Source organism: Podarcis vaucheri (genome assembly GCF_965113315.1).
Source record: "Podarcis vaucheri genome assembly, chromosome: 3".
In the NCBI taxonomy this organism is placed as follows: Eukaryota; Metazoa; Chordata; class Lepidosauria; order Squamata; family Lacertidae; genus Podarcis; species Podarcis vaucheri.
The window spans coordinates 44,399,991-44,413,824 of NC_138761.1; the positions used below are offsets into that span (position 1 = coordinate 44,399,991).

The following is a 13,834-nucleotide window of genomic DNA, read 5'->3' on the forward strand; positions in this document are numbered from 1 at the left end:
CCACACTTTGATCTTGGATTTGAGTGTGACCTGGTGTGCATTACCAAGACCACCATGCAGGCACAGCCAGCAAGAATCACTACTGACATCGGCGGCTGTGAGCATTCCAACTGCCTCAAGCCAGCTGTCTGTAAAAAGAACTGTGTGCCGGTGACTAACTCATCCCCTGGAGCAAATATCATCTGCTCCACTCTAGGATTGGCCTGGAAACTTAGTGCTTCCAATGAGTTCTTACTCTCTGGGTGCAAGCATTTGGGCTAGAAGACAGTGAAGAAACAGGAACAATTATAGCTGAAATAATGGGAAACAGACTCTGAACCTACTGAACAGAGATTAAAACTGGGTAGATGGTATATTTATGTGTACCGGTAGATGTGTGTGAGGGTGTAAATAGAATGATATTGAATGAGCAACATATATTACATGATTTCTGTAAATACAGGCAACTCTCAAATACGTGGGGGTTGCGTTCCGGGGATAGTGCATAAAGCCAAAATCACGTATAGTGAAAACACATTGAGTTCAATGGTGGGTGGGACTGCCAAAGTCATTTTCCCCAGACACACCCACCTTTCCATTTTTTTCCTGCCAAGCATGTAAATCGTAATGCTCAAAAGCTAAATGTGTGCAAGCTGCAAGTTACCTGTATGAGTCAGAATTGGGTGTGATACGTTTGTGGGGGGAGTATTGCATGTTTTGAGCTAGAATGTGCCTTTGACAAGAGGAAAAGGATCCCTGGATCTTAAGATGTTTTCAAAATGTGCTGCTATGATTTTATTTTGGGAGCATCTTATTGTTTTATATTGTAGTTGTATTACAGTGCGTTGTATTATATAATATTATATTGTAGTTTCTCAGTTTCATTGTTTCTTACATATTCATATTGTATTTTCTATTTTGTTAACTCATCAGAGACCGTCTTAAGTGGTATAAGAACATATGAAATAAAAATAAATAAAATTACTATGCTCGTATGGCGAAGGAAAGCATGCTTTTGTGAAAGTCTCCTTCACGTTTGATTAACTTTGAAATACTTCAGGCACCAAACTTTGAATTTAAAACATTTATCTTCAGCAGTTAATTTGGGTAAAAGATTAGGTTAGATTGGGTAAACGATCTTCCAAACCATGTGATCCAACCCCCTCTGTCACATGACTATTTCATCTTCCCCTTTCTGGTTAGCACTAATCATAGTAATCAGTTAAGATGTAGAAACCATGGTTGATGTTAAACACAGTTTGCACTATTCAGTTGTCACAGCAAAACTATGGTTAGGCAACCTTGGAAAGAAAAGAGAGCCCATTGTATATTCCTTATTCTTCCAAACCATTGTTTTGGAGGATTCCTAACATGATATTTGAATTGAGACCATGAAGATTTTGGCAATTTCATTTTCTAATAATTATATTTTTAAATTTTCTTATCAAGAAATACAACAATGCACAAGTATTACAAGCAAACAAAGGAAAGTAATTAATCTAAAAATCCAGTCACAGTCCAGAATTCATGCTTAGTGTTTTGGGTTTTTTTTTAACATTTTCTCCCTTTGAACATCAGCTCTTTGTGCCAAGTTGACAAATGGCTTTTGAAAATCTGAACAGTTTCAACCACTTTATTCTGCTTTTCAAAGGCATCCCTGAGTGCATTTAAACACACACAAAAAGAGAATTGAACCAGTATTATTTTTATTACTTACTCTTGATGTGATGTGCAAAGTTTAGCAAGTTTGTCTAACTCTTCATTATTCAGGACTTTAGCAGAACGTTTTAGAGCTGGAACCTCATTAGATGCTGCTGCTTTCCATTTTTTTTCTGCAACAACACACAATCATTTTATATTTTTGTATATTAAAAATATTTCAGTGTCTTCAAAAGCAAAATGTTTTGAATAGTCTCTAGACAAAGTGGATTCAACATAATGGAAAAACAAAAATTACAGCACAGAGTTACTGCAATGGTCCATTAAAAGCCAGAAACCTAACTGAAAATAATGATGTTCCTTTTCAAGGAAAATATATCATGATAAAATAAAGATCAACCACTGATCACTGTGCCTACACACAACAGTCACCACTAGGGAAATGTGCAGCTATTTTTATTTTGAAACCCAAAACTTATTCTATTATAATAAAAACAAGAGATTTCCCAACTATATGACACACTTACCCCACTGTTGTTGTATGGAAGAAAGATTTGCAAGTAGTTGCTCATGATATAACCGTTCAAGCTGAATAAATTTCATGGCTTTCTCGTCTGAATGAAAAACTAAAGGAAAATGCAGACACCGAATGACAGTTGAGAATAGACAGTGTTTTTTTCCTAAAAAAAAAAAGTTTACGGGTACTCTCATTTTCCTACTCATATTGAAATACTGTCCCTCAATGAGGCCAAACTTAGATTCACAAAATGGCTATCTGACTCCCACATTTAGGGGTATTCATACCCCTGCGTACACCCCCCCCAAAAAAGCACAGCATAGATATAATGTATAATTGTGCTCAAAACTTGGCATGCACGTGCTACATGGACCCCATAATCAACTCTCTTAATCTTTCCCCCCTGTAGTCAGAAGGTTTTCCTTTTTTGGGCAATGAATTCTCTAGGATGAGTGTTTCCAGCAGTAATTTGCCATTCATATTTAAAGTTACTCAACTTTATGGAAAAAATTCAACCAAGTACCACCTGGAAGCTCTTATTTCTTCAAATGACCAAATTCAAAAATGAAATAAATTTCTCTTTCAAGGGTAAAAGCTTCTCAGTTTTTGATCGCACATCTAGAATTAAGGGGCGAAAGCTAGCAAATACCTCCAACATAATCAATCTCTTCGGACTGCAAGTGCAAAAGAGTAAAATCAAAGCAGCTATAAACATCTAATGTTACATGGCTGAGTGGGGATTTGAACCCTGGTCTCCTTGGTCTTAGTCCAGCACTCTAACCACTATACCACACTGAATCTATGCAAAGCCTGAATAAATGCAAGCACCTCCTCCTATATTAGATTCAAGTTCGTATGCTAGATTGAACAAGCTCATGTACACTCATGGTTCATGAACAATACCTTAGTGGTTTGTTTTTTGTTTTTTACACTGTTCTTGCAGAGACTGTTTTACACTGTTCTTTACACATTTGAGATAACAATTTAATATTTATAAGTGTCCCCCCCTGGAAATTAAGAAATCTGAATAACTGCACTTAAATAATCATAATTTTTCCACTTTGGCTTTAACTAGACCTGTTGCTGGAAACCTTCAGCCATATGCTGAGGGCAATGGCATAGAAATCAATCTTGATTTTAAAAAGGATACATTCTCCATCTTGAAAATACGTTTCAGCAATCTGTAACAGAAAGCAAAGAAGCAACTAACATTTTCAGATATTTATTTTACCATTATCACCCTTTATATCATCCTCCAGAAACCACCTCAGAATCTATATCCTGCCAAAAACGTACATGAATGTTGTACCCTGAACCATGGCTGAATATACTATTTGTGAGAAGCGAGATTATATATGTTTGGACGTTTCATATATGCAATAAATTAAGATTGTAGTCCTGGGCACACTGATCTGAGATTAAGTTCCAGTGAACACAGGAGACCACACTTTTGAGTAAGCGTGTATAGATGATTGCACTAAATTTATTTTCTACTCATTTTATCAAAGCATCACATATACAGACAGAGAAGTAAGAGTTATAGCCACAAAGTTTATATACTTTCCAGCCTCTACATCTTCAAGAACATCTGCTACAGTCCTCAGGATTATAACCTTCTACACCCACACACCTGGAAAGCAAATACTTGGGGTATTTAACTACTATGGCATCTTAAATACTAACAAATATATTGTGCCATAAACTTTTATGGACCAATCCACATTTCATCACAGTCTTTGACCTACAAAAGCTTATGGCATGATGGACTTCCCTCAATAATCTAATGGGTTGGATCCAGACTAAATTAGCTCCCACATAAATCAATGGCGCTGCCTTACACTGAGACAGACTCTAACTCACTCTAAGTCAGTGGCTTTCCATTATTTCAGCTGATAAAATCATAGTATGGCCACAGAGAAACCAAGGTAGGTCTTTTTTTACTACCTCATGGAGGCACAGGGGGAGGACTCTTGAATCCATCTGCTCAAATTCTTCTCGAAGAAGAGAGAAGAGGGCCTGCAAAGTCTGGGTTGGATCCTTTTGGGGAAAGTTTGCATTGGTCTTGTTTCCATCTTCATCTGATGTAGAACCTGTTGCTGTAATGCCAGTCTTCTCTTGCTTGGCTGCTGCGAAGTGTTCAACAAGAACAGTTGTGGAGTCTCAGAAACATTTCAACATATAGGGTTCTGTTCAAAATTGCATGAGCAAATATCTGCTCACACAGGGGGACTTCCCATCTCTCATCCCTGAGCCCATGGAAAGCCACTCTGGGGGTCAAGGGCCTTTTAGGAAGGGAAATGGGCTGTAGCAAAAGAGGCCCCATTGGCTACAAAATGGGTATAGCTTAATAGTAGTAGTACTTGACCAATGCTCCTTTGGGAGCAAAAGCAACAAGAGCCAGGATTTATTCCAATAAACTATAAAATATTGTATTAAAGATGGCATAAAAAGATTACCTTCAAAAGAATTGGTTATTTTCATGGCAACATGCGACCTTCACTATGTTTGTGTCATGCCAAATTATCATTTGTTTAAAAGTGCTATCATGCTTTGGAATATCTTTCAGATATATTTCAGATATTCCAAAGACATTTGTAAAGCTAATTGTGAGTGTTGCATATAATGATGGAAGTGGCATTCAAACAAACAAACAAACAAACAAACAAACAAACTTAAAATGGAAGAAAAAAATTAACTTTATGGGAAATTGATTTCACAGTGTTGTTGATGCAAATATTGACTAAATTCTACAACCATTTCCCCAAAGTCACTCCTGTTTGAATTAATACAATTCAGGCTGAAAAAATTCAGCAGTACCACCTTTATGGCCCTTACTCAGGACCACTACCTGAAAGCTAGGCTCATCAACGTAATTATAAAACTACAATTATTCTGCTATAAAAGCCACTACCAACACAGATAAAAAGAACAGAATACAAAAAGCACCTATACCTACCCTTGGAAGACACAAACCTACAACAAAAGAACATGTGCCCTCATTGTTTGGGCATTTTCTGATACAGAGAACGAAAGCATTTCATCATTACAAACTCTTTCCTAGCACCTGTTAAGTTCCCTCCTTTCTTGTTTCTGTTTTCCAACATACACCACAGATCACCAGTTTTGAATTCTACATCTAATCCCTTTGCAATCACTAGCTTAATCTTTAACTTGACTGTTCCACCTGTTGGGAGACTAAAATATCTGTTTCTCTTTATCCACATCATAAACATTTACATAAATATACAGCATTTGTTGAACAGCGCCGGAAATTGTTTTTGGTACAGGAAGAATTAAGAGTTAACGTGAATTCTCAGAATGGAACTGACCCAAATAGGTTCCTAAGATAGATCTGTAAGACAACACTACAGTGGTGCCCCGCAAGACGAATGCCTCGCAAGACGGAAAACTCGCTAGACGATAGAGTTTTCCGTTTTGGAGGTGCTTCGCAAAATGAATCTCCTATGGGCTTGCTTCGCGAGACGAAAATGTCTTGCGAGTTCCTGCGGGTTTTTCCCCTTTTTCCCCTTTTTCTAAGCCGCTAAGCCGCTTATCAGCTGATCCGATAAGCTGATAAACTGCTAAAAGCTGCTAATCCGCTAATCTGTCAATGGGCTAGCTTCGCAAGACGAAAAAACCGCTAGACGAAGAGAATCACAGAACGGATTCTTTTCGTCTTGCGAGGCACCACTGTATTATTCTTTCTTAGGAAAAGATACTACAGAAGATTGTTGCTCAGCTCAACCCTTGACTTATTTATTACACTGTGCAAACACTGCCCTCCCTTGAAATCTCTACCTTCCTGAAAACAAACCTGCATTGCCTTTTCATGCATAAATGTGACATCTCATTTTTATTTGGTCACAGAAACCACAGCTGATATGTGAAAAACAAACTCAGAACAAGAATGTATTAATTAGAGCAAAACTAAACCCTTTGTGTTGGCTAAGAAGCCAGCTTCAGAAATATCGGTTTGAAGTTGGCGTGCTTTGAAACTAACCAGAATTTGTTATAATCTATGATTCCTAGTTCAGATGACCGGCCAAGCTAACACAGGGAAACTGAATGCTGGTGGAGTCCTTCTACCAACCATGTGGTAGGAAGGAAAGTGAACCTAAGATGGCAAAGTGCAAACCTAACTTCCCATCCATTATAAGCAAAAAAAAAGGCCAATGCTGGATTCTGTTTTACATGAAATAGCTTGCACAACAAATCCTAACGTTATGATACTTGTTTCTCCCATGTTTGTATCTCCTTAAAATAATCAAGAAAAAAACAAATTTAACATTTAAATTGTCACTGTAGTAGAGCTTAGATTGTATGAAAAGTATCTTTTCAGTCTTCAACTATGCAAATCTAAATTGCCTTATTTTAAGCAGTTTATTAGCTGTCTTTCTACTTAGTGTACACAAGACAGTATTCAAAATGGAAATATGAATTTATCATATACCCATTTCTATACACCCCAAGTATTTGCCAGTTCAGTCCTTCTTAATATGATAATGCCATCTAACCAGATGATGAAGATGAGTGATTGCCATTAAAAATAATACGTTCAACAGAATGCATTTCATACAGTGTAGAAAATCATACAGAGGCAGAAAATAAAAAGGGTTAACTAACACCTTATGAAAGAGGGTGTGGTAGATTTCATGGAAGAAGTATTGTGAAAGGGAGTTGCAGATGGCAAAATCAAAGGTTTAGGTGTATTCAACACATTACATTTATTATATTTGCTGTATGGCCTGCTTTATAGGTCACATTAAACCACATTGAAAGCAAACTATGGTTTAAGGTGAACAATGTGTTGGGAGTATGCTGCTCAAGAGTTCCCATCTCACACTTCCCCTGTTGTTGCTGCCACTGCACCATAAACAAAGCAAGCCAGAGTTTGGCCTGTCATTTTGTCTGAATCCAGGCTCACTGCCTACCCACCCCCCAAAACGAGCTACAAGTTGTAAACCAGTAACAAAGCTTGAATATTGGTTGTGGCTTGTTGGGAGAGAAGCAAACCACGGACCTGAGTGTGGTGTGTGAACTGGGCCATAAAATAAACTATTTTGGACCTTAAGCTGCCTCTGTGTGGCGACTAGAACTGGGGGCAACTTCTGCTACATGGGCGTCTCAGCTCAGATTCCTGGCAGATAACTCTACCTGGCAAGCAGAAATGCTTGCACTGACAGAGCGATTAAATCAGTATGACACTGAAATTCCTTCCTATTGTTTTTATCAACTGAAAACAAAAAGTAGTTTTTAATAGCATATACTCTTCAAACACGCAGGTGGCGCTGTGGGTTAAACCACAGAGCCTAGGGCTTGCCGATCAGAAGGTCGGCGGTTCGAATCCCTGTGACGGGGTGAGCTCCCGTTGCTCGGTCCCTGCTCCTGCCAACCTAGCAGTTTGAAAGCACATCAAAGTGCAAGTAGATAAATAGGTACTGCTCCGGCGGGAAGGTTAACAGCGTTTCCGAGTGCTGCTCTGGTTCGCCAGAAGCAGCTTAATCATGCTGGCCACATGACCTGGAAGCTGTCTGCGGACAAACGCCGGCTCCCTCAGCCAGTAAAGTGAGATGAGTGCCGCAACCCCAGAGTCGTCTGCGACTGGACCTAATGATCAGGGGTCCCTTTACCTTTTACTCTTCAAACAACACTACTCTCTCTTGTAAGAAAATGGCTTGTTAACATTTGCCTTCTAGGTGAATGCATTCTAGGTGCATGCTTCACCTGTCAGGATTGCAGAGTTGGCTGGGAAGGTAGTGGCCTTTTAGAGAAGATATAGAAAGGCCACACTTTTTGAGAACAGTAATCATAGAAGGAGATACCCCCAAGTCATGTTATAGGTTAAAGGCCTGTACTATGAGTAACAAAATGTATATTGTGGCAGTTGTTGTACCTTTCCTGCTGGAACTTTTTGTTTTCCTTGAACTCCTTTTTTCAGAGTCACCTTTTTCTAAAATGAGCATTTCATCTGCAGCGAAGCTTCTAGATGGCTTATCGCTTTCATCTTCTTGGCAGGAGGACGTGTAGTCTCCACTGTCCTCATTATTATTAATGCTGTCCTGCTCAACCTTTCCCATTGTGTCGTCACTGCTTTTCAGAGTATCGTGCTTGCTTCCATTAAGCTGATTTTCATTTTCATCTGGTGAAGAAGCTAAGCAAGCTTTGATCTTTTCCACAAGTGTGTCGGTACGAAGTGAGCCTTGTAAACTTAACTGCAGGTCATTTGTAGGAGATTCCCTGTCATCCATTAGAGCGTTCCTAGGGTGAACTTTATATCCACTTAGCACAAATGATCTTCAGCTCTAGAAAGGGGGGGAAAAAGCATTGAGATTTATAATAATCAAAATCCAATTCATGTTTTGACTACCTAGCTATATTAGATTATATAGTCCAGCCTTGTATTTAAGCACTAGCCTGGTTACCATAGGATAGGTAATCAGGAACCTCGTGTAAGCGAGTGCATGGAATTCCGCCCAGGCAATGAGAACAACTTGGCAGATGAGAGCTCTGTCATTCCTCCAGTACTCCTTGGACAAGCAGCACAGAGATCTCAGCAAGGGTGATATCTGATGGGGTCCCTCCTCTGTCAGTGGGCCCTGAAGGGCCAACCTGGCAGCAGAGCCAGGCAGCTGAGGGGACTGACACCATTTTGATTCTCAACAATGCCCCAGAGTGACACTGTATGGTACACTGTGGAAAATAAAAAGGGGTTGTCTTGTGCTGCTCAGAGTGCCAGGCTGTGGGGGAATTAAAAGGGGGAACACGGCAGGCATCAACACAGGACAGTTGCCCACGGAAACCAGGTGCTGGCTCTCCTCCAGAGGCAAGCAATGTTTTTTGCAGGCCTTTAACTTTTGTGGATTCTGTTTTTCCACAAGGCTAGTCAATGAGGTTCAAGGGATTGGACTTGATGACCCTCGGGACCCCTTCCAACTCTACAATTCTATGATTCTATGAGAGTAAACTAAACTGTGTGCATTGGCAGACTTTACAGTTTCATATTTCAGTGGTGCCCTGTGCAACGGGAATATTCAGTGCCCCCACCTCTCGCCTGTCATTCTATATCATAGTTCTGACGTCCCTAAGGCTCCACACTCAGTACAACTGAACCGGTCGAGCTCCCCTAAATCCGCCTTTGCTGTACATATCATTCTGGCAATTTAATCCAGGAAGGGTAGCATTCAGTGGTAAAATACCAGCACCGTACTTTGTGGAGTAGTAAATTCAAATAAAAGCTCAACGCTCAGAAATATGCAGATGTATATTTGTTAAAACTACAAATTACTTAGATTAGCCATATCCACCCACTAATTGAAAATCTGCTATTTAACAACAAAATGACTAGCTAAAGAAAAGGGCCTCCGTATAATTAAGAAAATTGTCCTACCAGCCCTAACATTTAGCAATTAAATGAATTACACATTTGTGATGCACTTTGCAAACCTTAAACATCACAACTGCTATCATGAGCAGGCATTGGCTTTCACACCCTTTTTTTTTTTTTACAATGGAGGAAAATGAAGCAGAAATACTTACGGTAAATGACTGCCTAACAAAGAGGAAATCAGGCAAGACTGTACTTAAACAAATGAACATCTGTGATCTTTGAACAGTCACTTCACATACAAATGGGTGATATTTAACCAAGTCATATTCAGAGCAAACCTACTAAAAGAAATAGATATTGGTGGGTCTTTTCTGAATATGATCAATGTGGGATATAATCTATGACCGAGAAAACTTTATTTATTTATTTATTTATTTATTTATTTATTTATTTGCTGGCTCACCCATCCACCCAAGGCTTGTTAGTTCAGGAAACATGACAGCAGAATGGGACAAACTGCCTGTAACCAGTGCAGTGCTGTAAAACACATTACTCTAGCATGCAGATATGGGACACTCCTGCCAATGGGAGCTTAGTCTGGATCTAAGCAGTAGTTTTTAATTCAGTTGAATTATTTCACATTTTACACTACTTAAAAAACCTATATTCTGACTTCTAAACTGAAGCTGATAGTATCCAGTTTGTATCTTTTATTTATTGTACCTTTAGATTTACTGAATCTAACTCATCTCCCTCTTCCTATTTACTTCCTCTAGTATATTTGTAGTGTTCCAGCAAAGCTTTCCAGTTAGCTAAGGGAGACTAATATTTCCTGCTGAACCACTAGCAGCTTACTAAGCGAACTTGCTCAAGCTATTCTACCTGGGTGTTGTTTGGTAAATTTCTTGTGCTTATTAGCAAGGATGACTGAGCATGAGCAAATACCAGCAAACATGCTCACTAAAGCAGCTGGTGCAACATTAATATAGAATCATAGAGTTGGAAGGGACCCAAGAGTCATCTAGTCCAGCCCCCTGCATGCAGGAATCTCAGCTAAAGCATCCATGACAGATGGCCACCCAACCTCTGCTTAAAAACCTCCAAGGAAGGGGAGTCCACCACCTCTCGTGGGAGTCTGTTACACTCCTGAACAGCTCTTACTATCAGAAAGTTTTTTCAAATGTTTAGTCACAATCTCCTTTTTTGCAACTTGAAGCCATTGATTCGAGTCCTACCCTCCAAAGCAGGAGAAAACAAGCATGCTCCCTCTTTCATGTGACAGCTCTTAAGATATTTGAAGATGGCTAGCCTATCTCCTCGCAGTCTCCTCTTTTCCATGCTAAACACACCCAGCTCCTTCAAGCGCTCCTCATAAGGCTTAGTTTCAAGACCTTTGATCATCTTGGTTGTCCTCCCCTGCAGATGTTCCAGCTTGTTAACATCCTTCTTAAATTGTGGTGCCCTGAATTGGACACAGTATTCCAAGTGTGGTCTGACTAAGGCAGAATAGAGTGGTACTATTACTTCCCTTAGGGACGCGGGTGGCACTGTGGGTAAAAGCCTCAGCGCCTAGGGCTTGCCGATCGAAAGGTCGGTGGTTCGAATCCCCGCGGAGGAGTGCGCTCCCGTTGCTCGGTCCCAGCGCCTGCCAACCTAGCAGTTCGAAAGCACCCCCGGGTGCAAGTAGATAAATAGGGACCGCTTACTGGCGGGAAGGTAAACGGTGTTTCCGTGTGCTGCGCTGGCTCGCCAGATGCAGCTTTGTCACACTGGCCACGTGACCCGGAAGTGTCTCCGGACAGTGCTGGCCCCCGGCCTCTTAAGTGAGATGGGCACACAACCCTAGAGTCTGTCAAGACTGGCCCGTACGGGCAGGGGTACCTTTACCTTTACTTTTTATTACTTCCCTTGATCTGGACACTATACTTCTCTTGATGCACCCTAGAATACCATTAGCTTTTTTTGCTGCTGCATCACACTGTTGACTCATGTTAAGCTTGCGGTCCACCAAGACCCCTGGATCCTTTTCACATGTACTGCTTGTAAGCCAGATGTCCCCCATCCTATATTTGTGTATCTGGTTCTTCCTGCCTAATTACAGAACCTTATGATTGTCCCTACTGAAATTCATTTTGTTAGCTTGCACCCAGTTCTCCAATCTGTTAAGGTCATTTTGAATTCTGATTCTGTCTTCTGCAGCATTAGCTATCCCTCCCAGTTTGGTGTCACCTGCAAATTTGATGAGCATCCCCTCAATTCCTTCATTGACGTCATTTATAAAGACGTTGAACAATAACGGGCCCAGGATAGAACCCTGTGGCACCCCACTTGTCACTTTTTCCAGGATGATGAGGAACCACTAATGAGTACTTTTTGGGTTCAGTCAGTCAACCAACTCCAAATCCACCTAACAGCTACCTCGTTCAACTCACATTTTACCAGCTTCCTTGCGATACTATCATGGGGTACTTTGTCAAAAGCCTTACTGAAATCAAGATACACTATGCCCACAGCATTTCCCTGATCCAGCAAGTTTGTGATTCCACGAAAAAAAGAAATCAGATTGGTCTGGCATGTCTTATTTTTAGCACCAGGGAATGTGCCACCTAAGAACTTGTCACCTCTTCACTGTTGTGCCCAACAGAGGGGTTGTGGTATGGGCATACTGTGTTTTGCTTTAGGTCACTTACATGTTTTCACTACCTTTAAATCTTATGGCAGATAGTGGTGGCACAGACATTATGTGAAAAATGGGAGGGAGGGGAGTAAAATAGTAATAGCAGCGGCCAACCCACCTGACTGCTGGCCAGTGTGCCACAACCATTGTGGTAGGTGGTCCTGCAGGCGATATATGAGAGGGCATGTTCACCACCTACGGAACATGGCTCAACGTGGCTTATGAAAGGGCTGACGCTGAAGCCAGGTGAAGGGCTTTTGATTCACACAGAGGTTTTAAACAAGTAGCATTTTAAACAAACATTTCAGTGCATCAGTTGCATTTTAATGTGTAACTTGTACTGTACCAAAATAAAAAAATTCCTTCCAGTAGCACCTTAAAGACCAACTAAGTTAGTTCTAGGTATGAGCTTTCGTGTGCATGCACACGAAAGCTCATACCTAGAACTAACTTAGTTGGTCTTTAAGGTGTATTTTGACTATGGCAGACCAACACGGCTACCTATCTGTAACTTGTACTGTACCAGAAAGATTTCCACCCTGCATTTAGTAGGTTTTAAAATATTATTTTAATTAGTTGTAAAACCGCCAAGGTAACATGTGTTGTTGTGTGGCCATATAAATCTAATAATAAAATAAATAAAATAAGCAGCTGTGACCCAAGACTTCTTTTTGCATCAGGAATGATCCAGCCTAATTCAGTCTGCAGAGCACCTCTATTCTATATTAAAATGGCTGCAGATTTGCTGACTGGGCTTTTTAAAAATCTCACCCACCAGTACCCTCTCAGTTCCTCAATCTCATTACTTTGTGATATTTCAATCGGTTGCAATGTGGCATGAACCTTTTTCTGTTTTAGCCTAATTATACCGAGCAGTTGTTCATCGCACCCTGAAGAATTAAACTCTATAATATCAGTCATTATAATGCTCTGTAAGAGGCAGGGTTGGTTTTTCATTACTGGCTATTCATATGATGGAAGAAAAATAGTGATATTGTATTCTGAGGAGGCCTGCAATTAAGGGTGTTTCACTAAAACAAATACTTTAACTCCTTCTCTCTTTTCAACACTTTTATACAAACAGGAATAGCTTGATTATGGATTAAAGTGCACAAAGGATTTAAGGAAATTTTGCATTCTGAACCCAGATTAGGCTAAGGAACCCCAAGAGAGTATATGGGGAGAGAAATAAACATCTGGCTCTTGTTCTCTCAGCTGCATGGCAAAACTGCTGAAGCTTAACTAACATTTGACACCTGTTGTTTCATATGCAGGTTAAAGACCACAAAAATCAAGTGCTGTCCCTATTTTACACATAACAAAATTAAGGTAAAAATATACACAAATTAATCCATATATCGTCAACAGGCTACTAACAAATCATTTGCTTAGCCCAATACTTCTGGTTAAGAGATTCAGGAGGAAATTCTCAGATTATTATGGCTAATAATCTGAAATGCAATTAACCCATAAGGTCTCATTTATACTAAATTGCACAACATGTGCACTACATAAATGAAGCATACAACATTTGCACTGGTTTAATAATAATAATAATGATGATGATGATTTAAAACCACACAATGCCACCTTCGTAAATTAAGAATAATTCTCAACAATCAATAAAGCAAGATCACCATCATAAAGACAGGGACATTCAATGGGAATTACTCCA

The 13,834-nt window shown here is 39.9% G+C and overlaps 1 protein-coding gene across 4 annotated transcripts in view; it reads right to left on the reverse strand.

Moving 5' to 3' along the window:
• Window positions 1-13,834, reverse strand: part of CNST (consortin, connexin sorting protein) — a 46,870-nt gene that overhangs the window by 24,037 nt on the left and 8,999 nt on the right. For 3 of the 4 annotated variants that reach the window (XM_082215024.1, XM_082215025.1, XM_082215026.1), the window contains exons 3-7: window positions 8,049-8,457; window positions 4,100-4,281; window positions 3,306-3,336; window positions 2,166-2,252; window positions 1,697-1,811 (exon numbers count right to left, since the gene is read on the reverse strand). In XM_082215024.1, the coding sequence (XP_082071150.1) occupies window positions 1,697-1,811; window positions 2,166-2,252; window positions 3,306-3,336; window positions 4,100-4,281; window positions 8,049-8,403 (770 nt within the window). In that variant the 5' untranslated portion in view covers window positions 8,404-8,457. The remainder of the gene's footprint in view (window positions 1-1,696; window positions 1,812-2,165; window positions 2,253-3,305; window positions 3,337-4,099; window positions 4,282-8,048; window positions 8,458-13,834) is intronic. The other variant, XM_082215027.1, reaches the window with a different exon arrangement.